The sequence below is a fragment of the Branchiostoma lanceolatum genome, chromosome 8, assembly GCF_035083965.1.
Source record: "Branchiostoma lanceolatum isolate klBraLanc5 chromosome 8, klBraLanc5.hap2, whole genome shotgun sequence".
In the NCBI taxonomy this organism is placed as follows: domain Eukaryota; kingdom Metazoa; phylum Chordata; class Leptocardii; order Amphioxiformes; family Branchiostomatidae; genus Branchiostoma; species Branchiostoma lanceolatum.
In genome coordinates, this window is record NC_089729.1 from 5,296,474 (window position 1) to 5,311,539 (window position 15,066).

Below are 15,066 nucleotides of genomic sequence, written 5' to 3' on the forward strand. Positions count from 1 at the left end.
GGCCGCCATGTTGGACAGGAGGATTGTGGGATAGGTATGCATGCGCACTGAGTCCGTCCAAGATGGCGCTGTCCATGGTGAGAAACCCGGCGGCGTGTCAGCTGTACAGGATATCCGCCCAGAGACGGGGCCCGGCGTGAGTATAACACTTTAGAACGCTTCACTGTTATATGTTCTTTACCGAGGCGTATGTTAGTGGTTTCCTCATTTCATGTTTTAGGAACAAAGACGAAAAAAAATGGTCTAAACCACCGCCCCCCTCCCCATCTCTGAAGGTAACCAAAAAGAAGACACGGGGATCCTCTAGCGCGCTTTTGCAGTATCTAGATGTGTTGACGTATACATTGATGTAACATTTCAGCGTCTCAGAAAATGTGGATCATCATATATTTCTTACGAGGATGGTACACATTTTTATGTTATTATGTAGTATGCATCTGTGTCGACAGTATGCGGTATCAAGGTGTAAGATTACTAAGAAGAATGTGTGTAGCTGGTTTAACCAAGGAGGCTTAATGATTTGAACCTTGTTCTTCTTGTTCTTGTTGAATATTGTACTGAAAACACCCCTTAGTTGGGGTAAAGCGTTCTTTGGTTTAACTGCCTTTAGCATATACAGTACTAGTAACACACCAGGTTGAAAAATTATCATGATGATGATGATGATACATTATTGGGTTATAATATTAGATACCCCCTGCCTTCATATTGAAAGAACAGAAGGTGAAAATTTGAATGCTCAAGGTGAAATGATAACTCACTCACTGTGACACACACAGTAACAGAAGGTTGTGTTGTTGTGTAGTTTAGAGCAGGTCCGTACTGTAGTGTGGCACGAGACATACCAGGAGCCTGTAGTGGATAAGGAGTACTACCGTAAACCTGAGGAGATCGACGACCTGACTCACACGCGGCCCGTCAGGTCAGCGCTGGCCACACAGTCCACATCCGTCTTCAACTACCCTGAAGTCACGTGAGTCTCTACTCTTGGATACTTATTTGGATACTTTATTTCCTCCATTAGCTATAATACAAGTGTGTAAGTACTAGCTAATCTATCTGGAGTACAAAAAGAACACACACTGAAATGTTTACAATGTAATTTCTTTACTTTGGACACTTTTTTGTCTTATACTTTTGGCCATGATCGGGAGTCAAAATTAGAAAGGGTGTAAAGATATGAAAAAGACTGAAATGAATAGAACCAAAATGGAACTTACTACTTGATACTTGATTACATGTAGGTCTCTTCACTAAAGTAAATCGCCTGTGTCAGGATGAGTAGTACAACTGTAAGTCTTCTGCGTCTTGCTGCAATTCTTCTCCAAAATGGAACAGATGAAAATAAAGTAACGTAACGTTACATTGTCTTTACCCACACTGTGTACATTGTGACGTACAATTTTTCAAGTAGCTCATATTTTGATGTTGGATCATACAGTCAGGAGATCAAATCACAGCCTTCCCAAATCACATCAATGATCAATCTGATATGCTCTGCATTACACAAGATAGGAAAATTCCACAATTTGCTGTGCCAAAAGTTTCCAGACTGCTATTTCTCACATGTTCAATGTTTACAGGAAGTTCACCAGCTATGTCATGAGGAAGGGAGACAGAGCTGTGGCCAGGTCCATCGTAGAAAAGGTGAGCGTGTTTTTGAATTAAAACAAACAGGTTTTTGCTCTGTGTGATAAGTTAACAACAATTCTTTAGCACAACTTGAAAATAAGAAACACATCTTCACGGTCAAAATGCAGATCAATTTCTTGTAAGAAGTGCTGTAAAAACTACAACGATAAGATCACCAGGAACAAAACACTCAAAGAGACACCAGCGTACTGTACCAAAAGTGGCACACTGGTTTTGCCTTTAAAACACTTGTTTTTACAAACATCTTGAACTACATTTCTTGAAGGTATTTGAACACACAAAGAGACACCAGACTACAAGCAGCATGCTTTTTGTCTTTAACCTTCTCCCTGCTGCCTAACTCTGTAACTAATAGAGAATGGGATGACAAACGGCTACTTCGTATTGCTAAAGGATAATTAAAAACACTGTCTTGTCTTTGCAAACGTCTTGAACTCGAAGTCTGTGTCTTAACCACCTTTCCTGCAGTCATTTGAACATCTGAAGAGGCACCAGATAAAAAAGTACCACGAGGCGGCGCCCGATGAGAAGCCGTACATCGACTGCAACCCTGTCCGCATCTTCCACACGGCCATCGACAACTGCAAGCCTGCAGTTGGGGTCAAGAGTGTGAAACGGGGAGGCAAAACTTACCAGGTTAGAGGGCAAGGCAGTATTCTTGCCAGCATAATCTGAGCATTTGGATCCCATATTGTGGTGGCGTAGTGGCAGGGTGTTTGGCCCCAGAACCCAGAGATACCGGGTTCGAATCCAGGGTTCCCTGATTTGTCCCGATTACGTTGTGCCCTTGGGACAGGCACTTTACATGAGTTTCCCCACTTTACTCAGGTGAAAATGAGTACCTAGCGTCAGTTAGGGACATCCCACGGATAGGACGTTAAATGGAGGTCCCGTGTTTGAGGAAAGCCACACCTCAAGCACGTTAAAGAACCCAACACACTTATCCATAAGAGGTGGTCCTTCACGGTGTGTGTGGATCATATAAATCTGTCTGGATATGCAGCTTGTACTCTTCAGTACAAACCTGGTGTGTTACGCCTTCATGCGGTTTACAATGCAAACAATGTTTACTATGCAATACAAACAAAACAAATATTCAGTGATCTGGACCCCTATAATGTGTTTCTACCAACATAGGGGTGTTTCTTTCTGGGGAGAACCATGTAACCCTTCAGAAATCTTATTAAAAGGTAAAATTTTGCCTTTAGAATGAGTCTGTGACAGAGGGAAAACTTTACTTCACCAAATTTATCCCTCGAGATGCTGGAAATAGTGTTTCATTGGGTTATAGATTCTTAAATTTCCACTGGATAATACCAGACTCCCTGCTGTGGTCATGTCTTCAGCACTGTGCAAAGTTGGCCTCCATGATGCTGTGAAAATATTCTGGTGACATGAGAACCCTGCCAGATCTGGGGATATCATGGAACTACATTTTATATCTTCCGAAAATAATTTCATCATGTTGGTAGCACATGGGATATTAGAGGTTCTTTTTTCCACAACCGGTAATTGTCAGCATGTGAGAATTACTGGTTGTGAAGGCTAATATCCTACATGTATATCTGTATTGTAAAGTCATTTATTTTCTTGGTGGGATGAGAAAGGATGTTTTTGCTGTGTTATAAGTTCGCGGATGATACAATTCTGTGGGACAGTTACTAAGTTTTGTCACAAACCAGCTACATGCCTTCCTGTTGTTTACTAAGGCTGCTCTGTGTCCTCAGGTTCCTACCTCTCTAAAAGACGACAGGATACAGTTCCTGCTTCCATGTAGAAATAGCTGAAATCCAGTTTTTGTAACAAACCAGCCAAAGTCCTTCCTGGTCTTTTATTGAGACTGTTTTGTGTCTTCAAACAGTTTTCCACAATATCTGTGATGAGTATGCTATGAAATGCATCATATAAAATGGGAAGTACTAGTTGAAGCATTGGCTATGTAGAATGGATGCACATTAGTTTCCATGCAAAAGTAGGCCATCACAAACCGGATACATTCCTTCCTGTCGTTTACTACTTAAAGGCTGTTCTGTGTCCCTACTAGGTTCCTACCCCTCTAACAGACAACAGGAGACGATTTCTAGCCATGAACTGGATGATCGCGGAGACCAGAGAAAACAGAGATTGGCCAACACAAAGCTTTGCAAAAAAACTGTCATCCAACTTGTTAGAAGCATATCAAGAACAGGTGAGTATGCTCAGAAACTGCTTGTTGTAACACTGGTTATTTCAAATTTGGAAAGGCAACCCCAACCCAACCCAGCACTGACCCTGGTTGGGGGAAGGTTGGGAGCAAAGGTGTGGGAAGGTCCTGAATGTGATGACATGGGTTTTATTAACTTTTATTTAACCTTCTCCCTGCTGCCTAACCCCATAACCAATACAAAGTTGGTGCAAATCAGCTATCTTAGCAGGCTAAAGGTTAAGAACGCATGCTCTTTCAATTAATGCGTCAAGTGAAATTGTATACCCAGTAAGAAGTTTCGATTTCTTGTGAGTTTAGAAATGATTTTCTTAATTTTTAGCTACTGTAGATGGAATTACAAGCTAGGGGGCGTTGGTGCACGGTGAATTTTTTGGTGACTTCTGCCAACACAGATGAATTTGATACTGAAATGTTTATCTCTTGTTTCAGGGTAAGGTTATCAAGAGAAAATACGACCTCCACAAACTGGCTGATGCCAACAAAGCTTACGGACACTTCAGATTCTGGTAGATGTTGGACATTTGGAGGTATAATGCCAAATTTTAGAAGAACGAGATGGCACTTTAAGAGTGCAGTGATCTACCCCTATAGCCTCCTTGGATCTAAAAAGAGATTGGAATCCTCAGCCGTTATTACTGGTAGTTTCTGATACAGGAAAACGTCACAAAAATGCTAAACAGAAGAAACAGAGCAAGGCTCTGGTAACCTCAAGACTAATGGGGGAAGGGACAAAAAAATCAGCAAAAATATTCAAATGTAAAGATCTGAAAAAAACATTCAGATAAATGAATGCTGTACAGAGTAATAGCAGTATTAGTGTAACAAAGGTGTTGTAGTTTAGTATTTTGAACAATGCAGAGAGCAAATAAAGTTTTTGTTTTTAGCACGTTATCAGTTGTCATCTCCTCTCTTTCTCACTTGTATCTATACTATAGGTCACTATCTGTGTCATCATAAATTCTTTAATACTGTTAATGCAGAAATGTTCGCGGTGGTTTTATGTTCGCTGTTTTCGCGACCGTTTCACCACCAACTTTAAACCACCGCGAAAATTTTTGTCCAATACTGTAGCAGTATGTGACTATAGCGCTGCTGCAAACTTAAAACCACTGCAAACACTCCATTTTCGCCATAGCGCGAAATAAAAACCAAGCGAACATTTCTGCATTTACAGTATTTCAATAGTTAATTAGACGTCAGAGTGCCTTACACAAGCATGGACATTGTCCTGTATCTGTATTGTGCAGCTGGTATAGTTGCCTTTCAGGGTGTGTTGATGAAGGTTAGACATCCAGGTAATAACATACGCCAAAAATAGTTACTCAAGCAACTGGATAAAACTTTGAAACAGTCAGACTTTTAATTCATATACATGTTATAAAAAGAGTTCCGATTGTAATTTCAGAAACAAAGAAGACATTTGATGACACTGTTGTTGGTGGTATACTATCTATTTTAAGAGGAAGAACACATTTCTAAGTCTGGCATCAAAAGTGTCTGACTCAGTAGTATGAAAAAAAACATTCAATTTTCACTGCAGCCCTGGGTAACTTCATATTTATACAAAAGTATTTTTTGTCAGCCACGTAGCATTTGGCTAGTACACCAGACCTGACTGTCTGCTATAGTTGCAGACCAAACACATAACAAAAAGTCAGTGATTAACAATACTTTTTTCACTGGAGAAGAGCAGTAATAGAATTTACAACTACTACAACCAGTACCTTTGTGTACATGTCCATGTTATATGAGTCACGTAACCAATCTGAATTCTATTAGTGTGTATGATGATCTATTATACATGTGGCCAAAATACTGACAGACTGTATTGTGTTGACATTACATATTCATAATATCTACATTTATACTCTCAATTGCATGTGCTGAATAAGTGTAATTTATGTTTTCATGTATTTTGGCTCAGATGATCTTATACGTAGTGTTGAATGTTATTTAGTATAGATAGTATTCAATGGCTGGTGCCCCTGTCCCCGGTGCTGAATGACAGACCAACAAGACTGGTGCCCCTGTCCCTGGTGCTGAATGACAGACCAACAAGACTGGTGCCCCTGTCCCCGGTGCTGAATGACACACCAACAAGACTGGTGCCCCTGTCCCTGAATGACATACCAACATGACTGGTGTCCCTGGTGCTGAATGACACACCAACAAGACTGGTGCCCCTGTCCCCGGTGCTGAATGACAGACCAACAAGACTGGTGCCCCTGTCCCTGAATGACATACCAACATGACTGGTGTCCCTGTCCCTGGTGCTGAATGATATCAACAAGACTGGTGCCCCTGTCCCTGAATGACATACCAACATGACTGGTGTCCCTGTCCCCGGTGCTGAATGACAGACCAACAAGACTGGTATCCCTGTCCCCGGTGCTGAATGACACACAAACAAGACTGGTGCCCCTGTCCCTGAATGACATACCAACATGACTGGTGTCCCTGGTGCTGAATGACATCAACAAGACTGGTGCCCCTGTCCCTGAATGACATACCAACATGACTGGTGTCCCTGGTGCTGAATGACATACCAACATGACTGGTGTCCCTGTCCCTGGTGCTGAATGACATCAACAAGACTGGTGCCCCTGTCCCTGAATGACATACCAACATGACTGGTGCCCCTGTCCCTGGTGCTGAATGACACACCAACAACACTAGTGCCCCTGTCCCTGAATGACACACCAACAACACTAGTGCCCCTGTCCCTGGTGCTGAATATCACAGCAACTAGACTGGTGACCCTGTCCCCAATTCTAAACCAATTAGGCATTTTAAAGTGCTGGACTGCTGGCGCAAAACAACTGCTAAAGACAAAACCCTGTTTTTAAAGATTTATTAGCAAACATTCCTAAATTTTCATACATAGCTTATGGGCTGAATTGCCAGTACACAAGCCAGCCATAGAGTGGTACTGGTAACCAAGTCTGACAGATTTTAATTGTAAACTATTACCGGTAGGAAAACAAGACAAACTAAGGTACTCTCAAGCTCCACTCAAAAGGTGTTGCCAAAATATGCATTTTGTTTTACTTGCACTTGAATAAAATGCATCTTTCATAACATTTGAAACTTCTTGTAAAGACAGTACAGTCAGTGTGGTTAGCGTTGCCAAAATATTCATCTTTTGCACTTGTACTCAGAAGTGGAACACATATTTGATAGGACTTTAAAGGGCGCCAGACATATGGAAACATAGCTGAAATAGATATAAACATGAAAAATATACCTATAGTGCAGTTAGTTGAACGTTCTTGTAATCAATTTGGACCATGAATAAAGTTTATACAGCTTCTCAAAGTTGTCGTTCTTGGAAAGCTCGAGGGCCCGCGGCGAAAAAATTCCATCGGCGGTCACGTGGTGCCGTGACGTAACCGGCTGGCTCTCACTCATTGGGCCCGTTATCCGCGCGCTAGTTTCGCAATCACAACAACATGGACAGGGACGATCTGGAAAACTTTTCTGACTCCTCGTCCAGCGAGGACTGCGTCTGTGAGGAGATCGACTCTAACTCGGGACCCGAGGATGCCGTAGGAGCCCTTTTACCATACAGATTCGAACCGTATCTGTCGGCTGAGGCGAATTCTGACAGCGACGAAGATGCCGACCCCGGAGCCGCTGGCGGGCATGGCGGTGAAGTTGACGCGCAAGGCGGTGGATTTCCGGGCGAGATTCCTATGGATGTCGAAAGGCTTCAAAATACTGAATGGTAAGTAACGCTCAGATATTGTTGCTTACATTTTTCTGATAGGATGGAGATTACATGCTATGGCCTATTTGGGGAGAGGTATTTACGATGTTTTGAGCCTTTTCGTCATATGCCGGTGAAAGTGCACACGCCTCGCGATGACTGAGTGTAGCAACTTATGGGCACTGTCCACGGGGTATAACGTACGTCACGGGATGGCCAGACACATTCGGTGGTCGCAGAGATCTATCAGCCGCAACGCGCAGACACATTCGACGCGCCGCGGAAAAATCAGCCTTCCGCGCGGACCTATCAGCCGCAACGCGCAGACAAATTCGACGCCACGCGGACCTATCAGCCCTTCGCGAGGAAAACTCAGCCGTGGGACAGCGCCATCAGGTGTCTCACTACTGCCTTCAGAGAGCGCTGGAAAGGCCGCGCCAAGGTAGGTCCTCCACAATTTCCTTCTCTAGCGTCATATAGAGACATCGACTGGTAATCTAACTAGGCCTATCAGGTGCCAGACTATCTTAGGGTCATCTGGAGCCAGAAATAATCGGCAGGTCTTCAAATTAAGTCGAGATATAGGGAGAACAGTTCTCAATCGGTGACACACCACATCGAAGTTGTCAAGGTAAACAGTGGCTAATGCCGTATTTTGGGCCATTAGAAGCAAAGGCATCGGTGGTTTTGACGTCTTTTAGTGTGATTGGGTGTCCAGAACAACGTAACATACTCTGGAATTGATATAATATTTCCACAGAGCGAAAATATGTGGTAGAAGTGATACCGCTATATAACGCTCCCCTCCCCATCCTTCAGTACGAGCCACCATGTATTAGAACGATGTTAGCTCTTATAGCAGTATTAAAGCCATAAGAAGCGATACTGTTGTGGTCATTTCAATGAAGATGAATAGTCATCAATGTTTATCCAGACAAAGGCATTCATTTTTTGAATTTGCATTTCAGCCATGGAGTTTGATGAGTAGGACAGGTTTGTGCATGTGACCACAGATGTAAAACCACCTGTTCCACCCTACAAGTCCAGCCTTCAGGAGGGAGATGAAGAACCACATGACAAGCCATCCCTTTGGGAGGGACAGGATACCTGGTCTTCAAGTAACAGCACAAGTGGATCCCGTTCAAACACCAGCACCAGTGGATCCAGTGAGGGTTCAGTGTCTTTGGAAGAGTCCAACGAGTCCGATGACCTACCTGGTGTGGTTTTGCCAACTGAAGATGTAGAAAAGGATGTCTCCTCCCCCACACGCAAGACTACAGTACAGTCTGCGTACACATGGCAAGTGCTAAGCGAACAGCGGTTCAGTAGCTGAACACAAGCGTCGCTGCCATGGGGCTGATAAAGGACCAGGAATTTAGTGTGGGTTGTGCAATAAATACTTTATTTATGCTAGAGACTTTCAGGATCACTTAGTTGAATCATCCAAGGTTTGCCCAGTTTGTCAGAAAGAGTTCAAGTGAAGAAGCACATGATAGTGCACTCAGATTGGGATTTTTGTGACAAATGTGGAAAGTCCTTTAAGTCATAATATAAGAAGTCCTGAAACATCATCACAGAACCCATGACAATCCCAAAGTAAAAACGTTTGTCAGTGCTACAAGGGTGAACACAGGTTTCATAAAAAGGAAGAACTTGTTTGTAATGATGCAGTAATTCTGGTTCATATAATTATATTTGTTGTTTCACAAGAAGGTATACCTCGTGTATAATGCACCTGTACAGTGACATATTTTCATCTGTAGTGTTGGGAAAATGACGGCGCCGAGACTCGGTATTTGATTGGTTTTGACTTTGTTCTTCTTTTTTTTAAGAGTCAATATTTATAAACGATCAGAATACTTTAATTTGTAATCTATAGCAATAGATTAAGCTACAGTGCAATATGATTACAACATAGTCATTTGCCAAGTGATGTATAACAAGATCAAGAACATGGTATTGCAATTCAGCAAATATATATTTTGTAAACAACCAGAATAAATCTAGTTATATATTACTATATTTTGTGTGTCATTTTTGGATTAACATTTCAGGAAACACGGATGGTCAGTACAATTATGCAACGCTGAGATGGTCCATTACTTACATCTGTAAATATAACAACCTGACAAAGTATAGTCTTCATCCAATATCATGCGCTATTTCAAACTTACTGCATAGTACCAAAATTGATGAATAATCTACTCAATACATATCTCTATGAATATAGATTTCTACGGCAAATATGGAGTTATTTGAATATTCCAGCTGTACATTGTATGATTTCCGTTGCTTAGCGCCTTTCGTATAAAGGGAGAGAAGCCTACAGTCCAGAAAAAGTGTCGTTGACGCTAGCTTGAGTAGGAGTTGACCAGGAGAGTTGTGTTTCTTTCTGCCTGGGACTTGCTGCAGTGCTGTCATCAATGCCAGTGTTATCTTCTGTTACCCATACATCGTCAACTTCGCGTGTTTGCTTTCCAGGTGCCCATTGCTTTGTTTCTACACCTTTTCCGCGGATGTAGTGTCAACCTGAGTCGACGAGTCATTTCTGAAAAATGTCAGGGTTGATTACTTGCAGTGGGTAATAGTAGTAACAATATAGTAAACAATCTTGTGAGAAACGTATGAGATGTTCGTTGAATCATCTAGATGAGGATAATCCCTTAAAGTGACAGAAGGTATTCCCCGCATATCGCCAAAATCAATCGAGGCGACAAAAACACTATTGCCTGTTAATGCTTACTATACTACTACACGTATAAGATATTGGCCGTAACTTTACTAGAGAATGGGGAGGGGGGCGATAAATAGCGGTATCACTTCTACCACATATTTTCGATCTGTGGGCATATTATATTAATTCCAGAGTATGTTACGTTGTTCTGGACACCCAATCACACTAAAAGACGTCAAACCCGCCGATGACTTTGCTTCTAATGGCCCAAAATACGGCATTAGCCACTGTTTACCTTGACAACTTCGATGTGGTGTGTCACCGATTGAGAACTGTTCTCCCTATATCTCGACTTAATTTGAAGACCTGCCGATTATTTCTGGCTCCAGATGACCCTAAGATAGTCTGGCACCTGATAGGCCTAGTTAGATTACCAGTCGATGTCTCTATATGACGCTAGAGAAGGAAATTGTGGAGGACCTACCTTGGCGCGGCCTTTCCAGCGCTCTCTGAAGGCAGTAGTGAGACACCTGATGGCGCTGTCCCACGGCTGAGTTTTCCTCGCGAAGGGCTGATAGGTCCGCGCGGCGTCGAATTTGTCTGCGCGTTGCGGCTGATAGGTCCGCGCGGAAGGCTGATTTTTCCGCGGCGCGTCGAATGTGTCTGCGTGTTGCGGCTGATAGATCTCTGCGGCCACCGAATGTGTCTGGCCATCCCGTGACGTACGTTATACCCCGTGCTGTCATTATTTTCTGGTCTTTGTCGCCCGCCAATGCCTGTAACTACCTTCATCCGTATTCTCTCTTAGGTCATCTTTATGAAAGAATAAGAAAGTAATACATGAAATATCAAGGAGATTAAACCTCCTTGGAAATATCAACAAAGATAGCCCAAAACTTGTTGTTATAAATCAAGGTAAACAACATGGCGACCCACGCTGTTGATTAGCATATGGAAATAACTCGGTCACCTTCTATGTCACTACCGACAGTTCAAGGAAACGCGGTGTTTTCAACTCATTCTTATTACGTTTTTTTACAAGTTTCAAGACTATTCTCAATTTGTTTCGGGGTTTGGCCTTTCAGGTGCTCTTGTGGGGGATGCGTGAACAGGCCGACGGTCAGGGAAAGCGTATGCTGCCGCGAGCAGATGCGTGTGTGTGAGCGGAGAGAGAAGCACCCCGGCGTTGTCTGCATCACTCAGCACCGCGGCTTTGCTCAAGTGTGTCTGAGCGAGGATGTCCTCGAAACAGCCTACCTTGCCCTCCGGGAGGACCACGCGGTCAACTTTGGAAATGAGCAATTTGCTGCGCAACAGTAGTCGCCCGGCATTTCGGCAAACAAAACCCCGAGAACTACATGTGTTTACAAAACAAACAATGGCGGTCTGGCGTTCCATCAGCTCAAGCGCTACCATCCGCTTACGTCATTTCCGGTTCTTTGCGTGTCGGGATTTTTTCACGCGGCCAGACGACTTTCCAGCGGCGGGGAGTTCAAATTGTGTATTTAGTGGGAAAACCGCGTCTCTATTCCGTAAACGCACAGGGGTCTTAAATAATAATACTATTGTTACATATGATAAGACTAAGTTATCTCCAAATGTCTGGCGCCCTTTAAATAGTCCTTATAAAGACAATACATGTACTCTCAGTGTGGTCAGTTCTCACATTGCTAACAAACACTGCATACCCTAGTCCTAGTCCTCTGAAACAGCGTCAATAACATGGTCCATCCAGTTCCAGCATTACTTTTTCTTGAATGAATGGCTGTATCTTTTGGCGTCAAAGTAGCCCTGAAATTCCTCTTCCACCTGCCGCACCTTCCGCATCCGCCTGGCCATCCGTAGTCGCCTCTCCTGGTCCGACAAATTGTCGATGTCCAGGGGCATCTTTGGAAAGATGATGTCATTAATGCATCTCCATTGTGAGTTCAAATATTCAAGCTGTAAATTCAGTAGTGTAATAGTAGTAGTAGTAGTCCACTGTTTTCTGCTGCTGCAGTAGTCGAAACATCCTGCAGCCGCATTCAGCCTTTCTTCAGTCCTTTTCACCTGGTCCGGTTCATCCCGAGCTTCCTTAGGTTTCTTTCTGACCGCAACGGCCCTTGTCCTCTTTCTTTCAGGTCTGCCTTCAGTAGGCTCAGTACGTTTTTGCAGTGTCTTCCTTTTCTGGAACGATATGTGTTGGATCCTATAGTGTGATATTATGTGATATATCCTGCTTCGATACTGCAACTTGAAATGATGCTATTGATACAGTCAAAACTGCAAAAGAATACCACTCTGGGAATGATAAAATAAACAAGATTCTCAATACTTGTGCCAAGAAAAAAGATTATCTAAGTGACCACCATAAAGTGGTCACAGTGGCCAGGTGGGCCATATGTAGAGGTGGCCACTTGTACAGGTTTGACTGTACTGTAAAATTACACTATGATATTCTATAATACTCACTGGTAGACAATTCAATAAAGAGCATATCCCTACCATCACTGGTTGCAGGAGGAACATGTCCACCAAAAAGATGATGAAGTGCGCAGACAGCCACCTCTCGGACTTGTCCTTGCCCCACTTCAGACTGTACAGCGCAGTGAAGACAGCTGACCCCACAGCAGACAGCACCATCAGCACCCAGGCCACGTGCACGTACTTGCACCAGTGGGGCAGGCGCTTGGCTGGTCCTTGCTGGGTGGGTGCCTCAGCTTGGTCGCCTGTCTCCACATCTCGGACCCTTCGGTCACCCTTGTTGCTGGGTCGGCTGTCCTGGAACTGCAGGACTATGGACATGATGACGGGAAGGCAGGTGATGCTGGTCATGATCCCGTGTAGACTCCATTCAGGCTAAAGGAGAACGGCCCCAGGTTGACGGCCTGCACAACCTGGGTTCCTCAGCCACACGGCGCTGGACACCATGGACATGAGAAGTAGACTCAGGCAGCAGCCGAGCCTCTCACTGCGGGTGAATGTGCTATCTGTAAAGGAAACAAAAATGGAGACATTTTCATCAAAACAAGTTGGTCTGAATGATACAGAATGAGAGCAACGCATTTGATCAAATACGGCCAGCAAGAGGCATTCATCCTCTCTGCGTCATGATGGTTACGTCGCCGGCCTGCTCTCTCCGATTTCTACCGCTAGGGGTCCTCACCGCCTGACGTTCTACTACCACATGTATGGCGCAGAGACGGGCTCGCTCGTAATTCATTAAAGGAAACGCCCCCAGTAACTTCGATATCAATGAAACTTGTAAATATCTTATCTTTTGGAATTTCTGTAGATAATGAACAGGTGGGAATTTGAACGGGAGACAGCTTTGGAGAAATATCTACTTTTCTGCACAGATTTAATCATGTACAGCCAAGTAAGAAAAACATACAAATGTGATGTTTTCTGACCTTCCTCTAGCCTCTACCAGGTTCCGAGGATCGCTGGGAAAATAGTAGAAATCGGCCAAATAGAATGAAAAGTATACGTGGTTCGCCTATTGAACCAAATTACAGGAAGACACAGTGCAGCCCTCATACCAAACTGAAATTAGTCTGTCATTGCTGTGCCATTAATAATATAATTTTATTTGCAAGTTCTTGCCCGAAGGCTAATTGCAACATGAAACAATACATAGCAAGGGTATACTGTACAGATAGTGAGAGTTTACAATGTTGACTAGTAGAACACATGGCTATTCTAAAAACTACTACGGAATACAATCTACGCTTATCAACAACGTACAATCCGATGTGTTAATCTTGAATGAAGTGAACCACTAAAAAATCCGATAAGAGATTCAGATGAAGTAACTACTGTCATGCGGTTTGAGTGGACCATTGTTTAGCTGTCTGACTGACAATTCAGTCAGACAGTCAGTACAGCAATAAAGCGGAGAGAACTTCAGTTGAGACAAAGTGAGCAGAGCCAGCATCATGTAGTCACAGTCAGTCTGCCTCATGACTCAGGAGACTCCCGTGCCAAGTGTACGGGAAACCTCTCTGCGTTCTTGATGCAAATCCGGATCTAACTTTAAATGATTTTGATGTTGACATCAGCATTAGTTACTGTTTTATTGAATACCTGTTGGTTAAGTTGTAATACCATGTTTTATCGCTTCAATTCATGCTTTATGGTATTCAAGTTTGAAAATGTAGATATCTTGTCTTTTTTGCCCGCCTTGTTTTTTTTTGCCCGCGCGCACTAAATCTGGAGTCTGCATAGGATGTCATCCATAAAATTTACTTGCTGGGGCCTTATAACGAGTAACACGCTGCATCCTACTAGTCTTTCTCCTAGTATCCCCTGCAGTATGTATTGGCAGCTGTCTTAATGAGCTGGAACAATCGCCCTTCAACGTCACAAACTCACTTCACGAGCTCAAGCAGGCAGACAGGCGACTAGTCCTGTTACATAGCCTCTACCAGGCTCCAGAGGCGGCTAGAAAGAGTAGAAATTGCCCACGACAGACAGACAACATGTCAGGGGAGTAGAGGAGTCAGTCCGCCAAAGAAGTACGCAGAGTGGCAAACTGTACTCCTTTAGCGGACTGACTAACTCCTCTGGCAGGTTATATCTGTCGACTGTAACTGCAGAAATGTTCGCGGTGGTTTTACGTTCGAGCCACCGCGCGAACAATTTTGTCCAACACTGTAGCAGCGTGTTACTATATATAGCGCTGCCGCGAACATTCCATTTTCCCCTTAGCGCGAAATAAAAAGAAACGCGAACTTAAATGCATTAACAGTATTTGACTACCGCCTCTGGAGCCTGGTAGAGGCTACTGTTACACTGAGTGGATTTCAAGTGTTCCAAATTCACACCGTCTGTCCAAGTTGAAACAAC

General features: G+C 43.4%; 2 protein-coding genes and 2 long non-coding RNA genes across 4 annotated transcripts in view; 2 read left to right on the forward strand and 2 right to left on the reverse strand.

The window, feature by feature from the left end:
• LOC136440108 (transmembrane channel-like protein 7) overlaps nucleotides 1–15,066 on the reverse strand; it is a 382,010-nt gene that overhangs the window by 195,815 nt on the left and 171,129 nt on the right. The window lies entirely within an intron of this gene.
• LOC136439642 (small ribosomal subunit protein uS7m-like) lies at nucleotides 34–4,750 on the forward strand. Its single transcript, XM_066435120.1, has 6 exons — nucleotides 34–136; nucleotides 806–973; nucleotides 1,584–1,647; nucleotides 2,122–2,289; nucleotides 3,698–3,841; nucleotides 4,289–4,750. Exons 1-6 carry the CDS (start codon nucleotides 63–65, stop codon nucleotides 4,367–4,369), a joined length of 699 nt encoding a protein of 232 aa, XP_066291217.1. The 5' UTR covers nucleotides 34–62; the 3' UTR covers nucleotides 4,370–4,750.
• On the forward strand, nucleotides 7,748–9,585 carry LOC136439645 (uncharacterized). Its single transcript, XR_010756555.1, has 2 exons — nucleotides 7,748–8,007; nucleotides 8,534–9,585. It is a non-coding gene; the product is annotated as an uncharacterized lncRNA (long non-coding RNA).
• On the reverse strand, nucleotides 9,406–10,973 carry LOC136439644 (uncharacterized). The gene is made up of 2 exons (XR_010756554.1): nucleotides 10,724–10,973; nucleotides 9,406–10,113 (listed from the first exon to the last, which is right to left on the reverse strand). It is a non-coding gene; the product is annotated as an uncharacterized lncRNA (long non-coding RNA).

Coding starts and splice junctions, on each gene's coding strand:
- LOC136439642 (XM_066435120.1), top strand. CDS start 63: ATGGCGCTGTCCATGGTGAGAAACCCGGCGGCGTGTCAGCTGTACAGG. Junction 137..805: donor GCCCAGAGACGGGGCCCGGC/GTGAGTATAACA, acceptor GTTGTTGTGTAG/TTTAGAGCAGGTCCGTACTG. Junction 2,290..3,697: donor GGGGAGGCAAAACTTACCAG/GTTAGAGGGCAA, acceptor TGTCCCTACTAG/GTTCCTACCCCTCTAACAGA.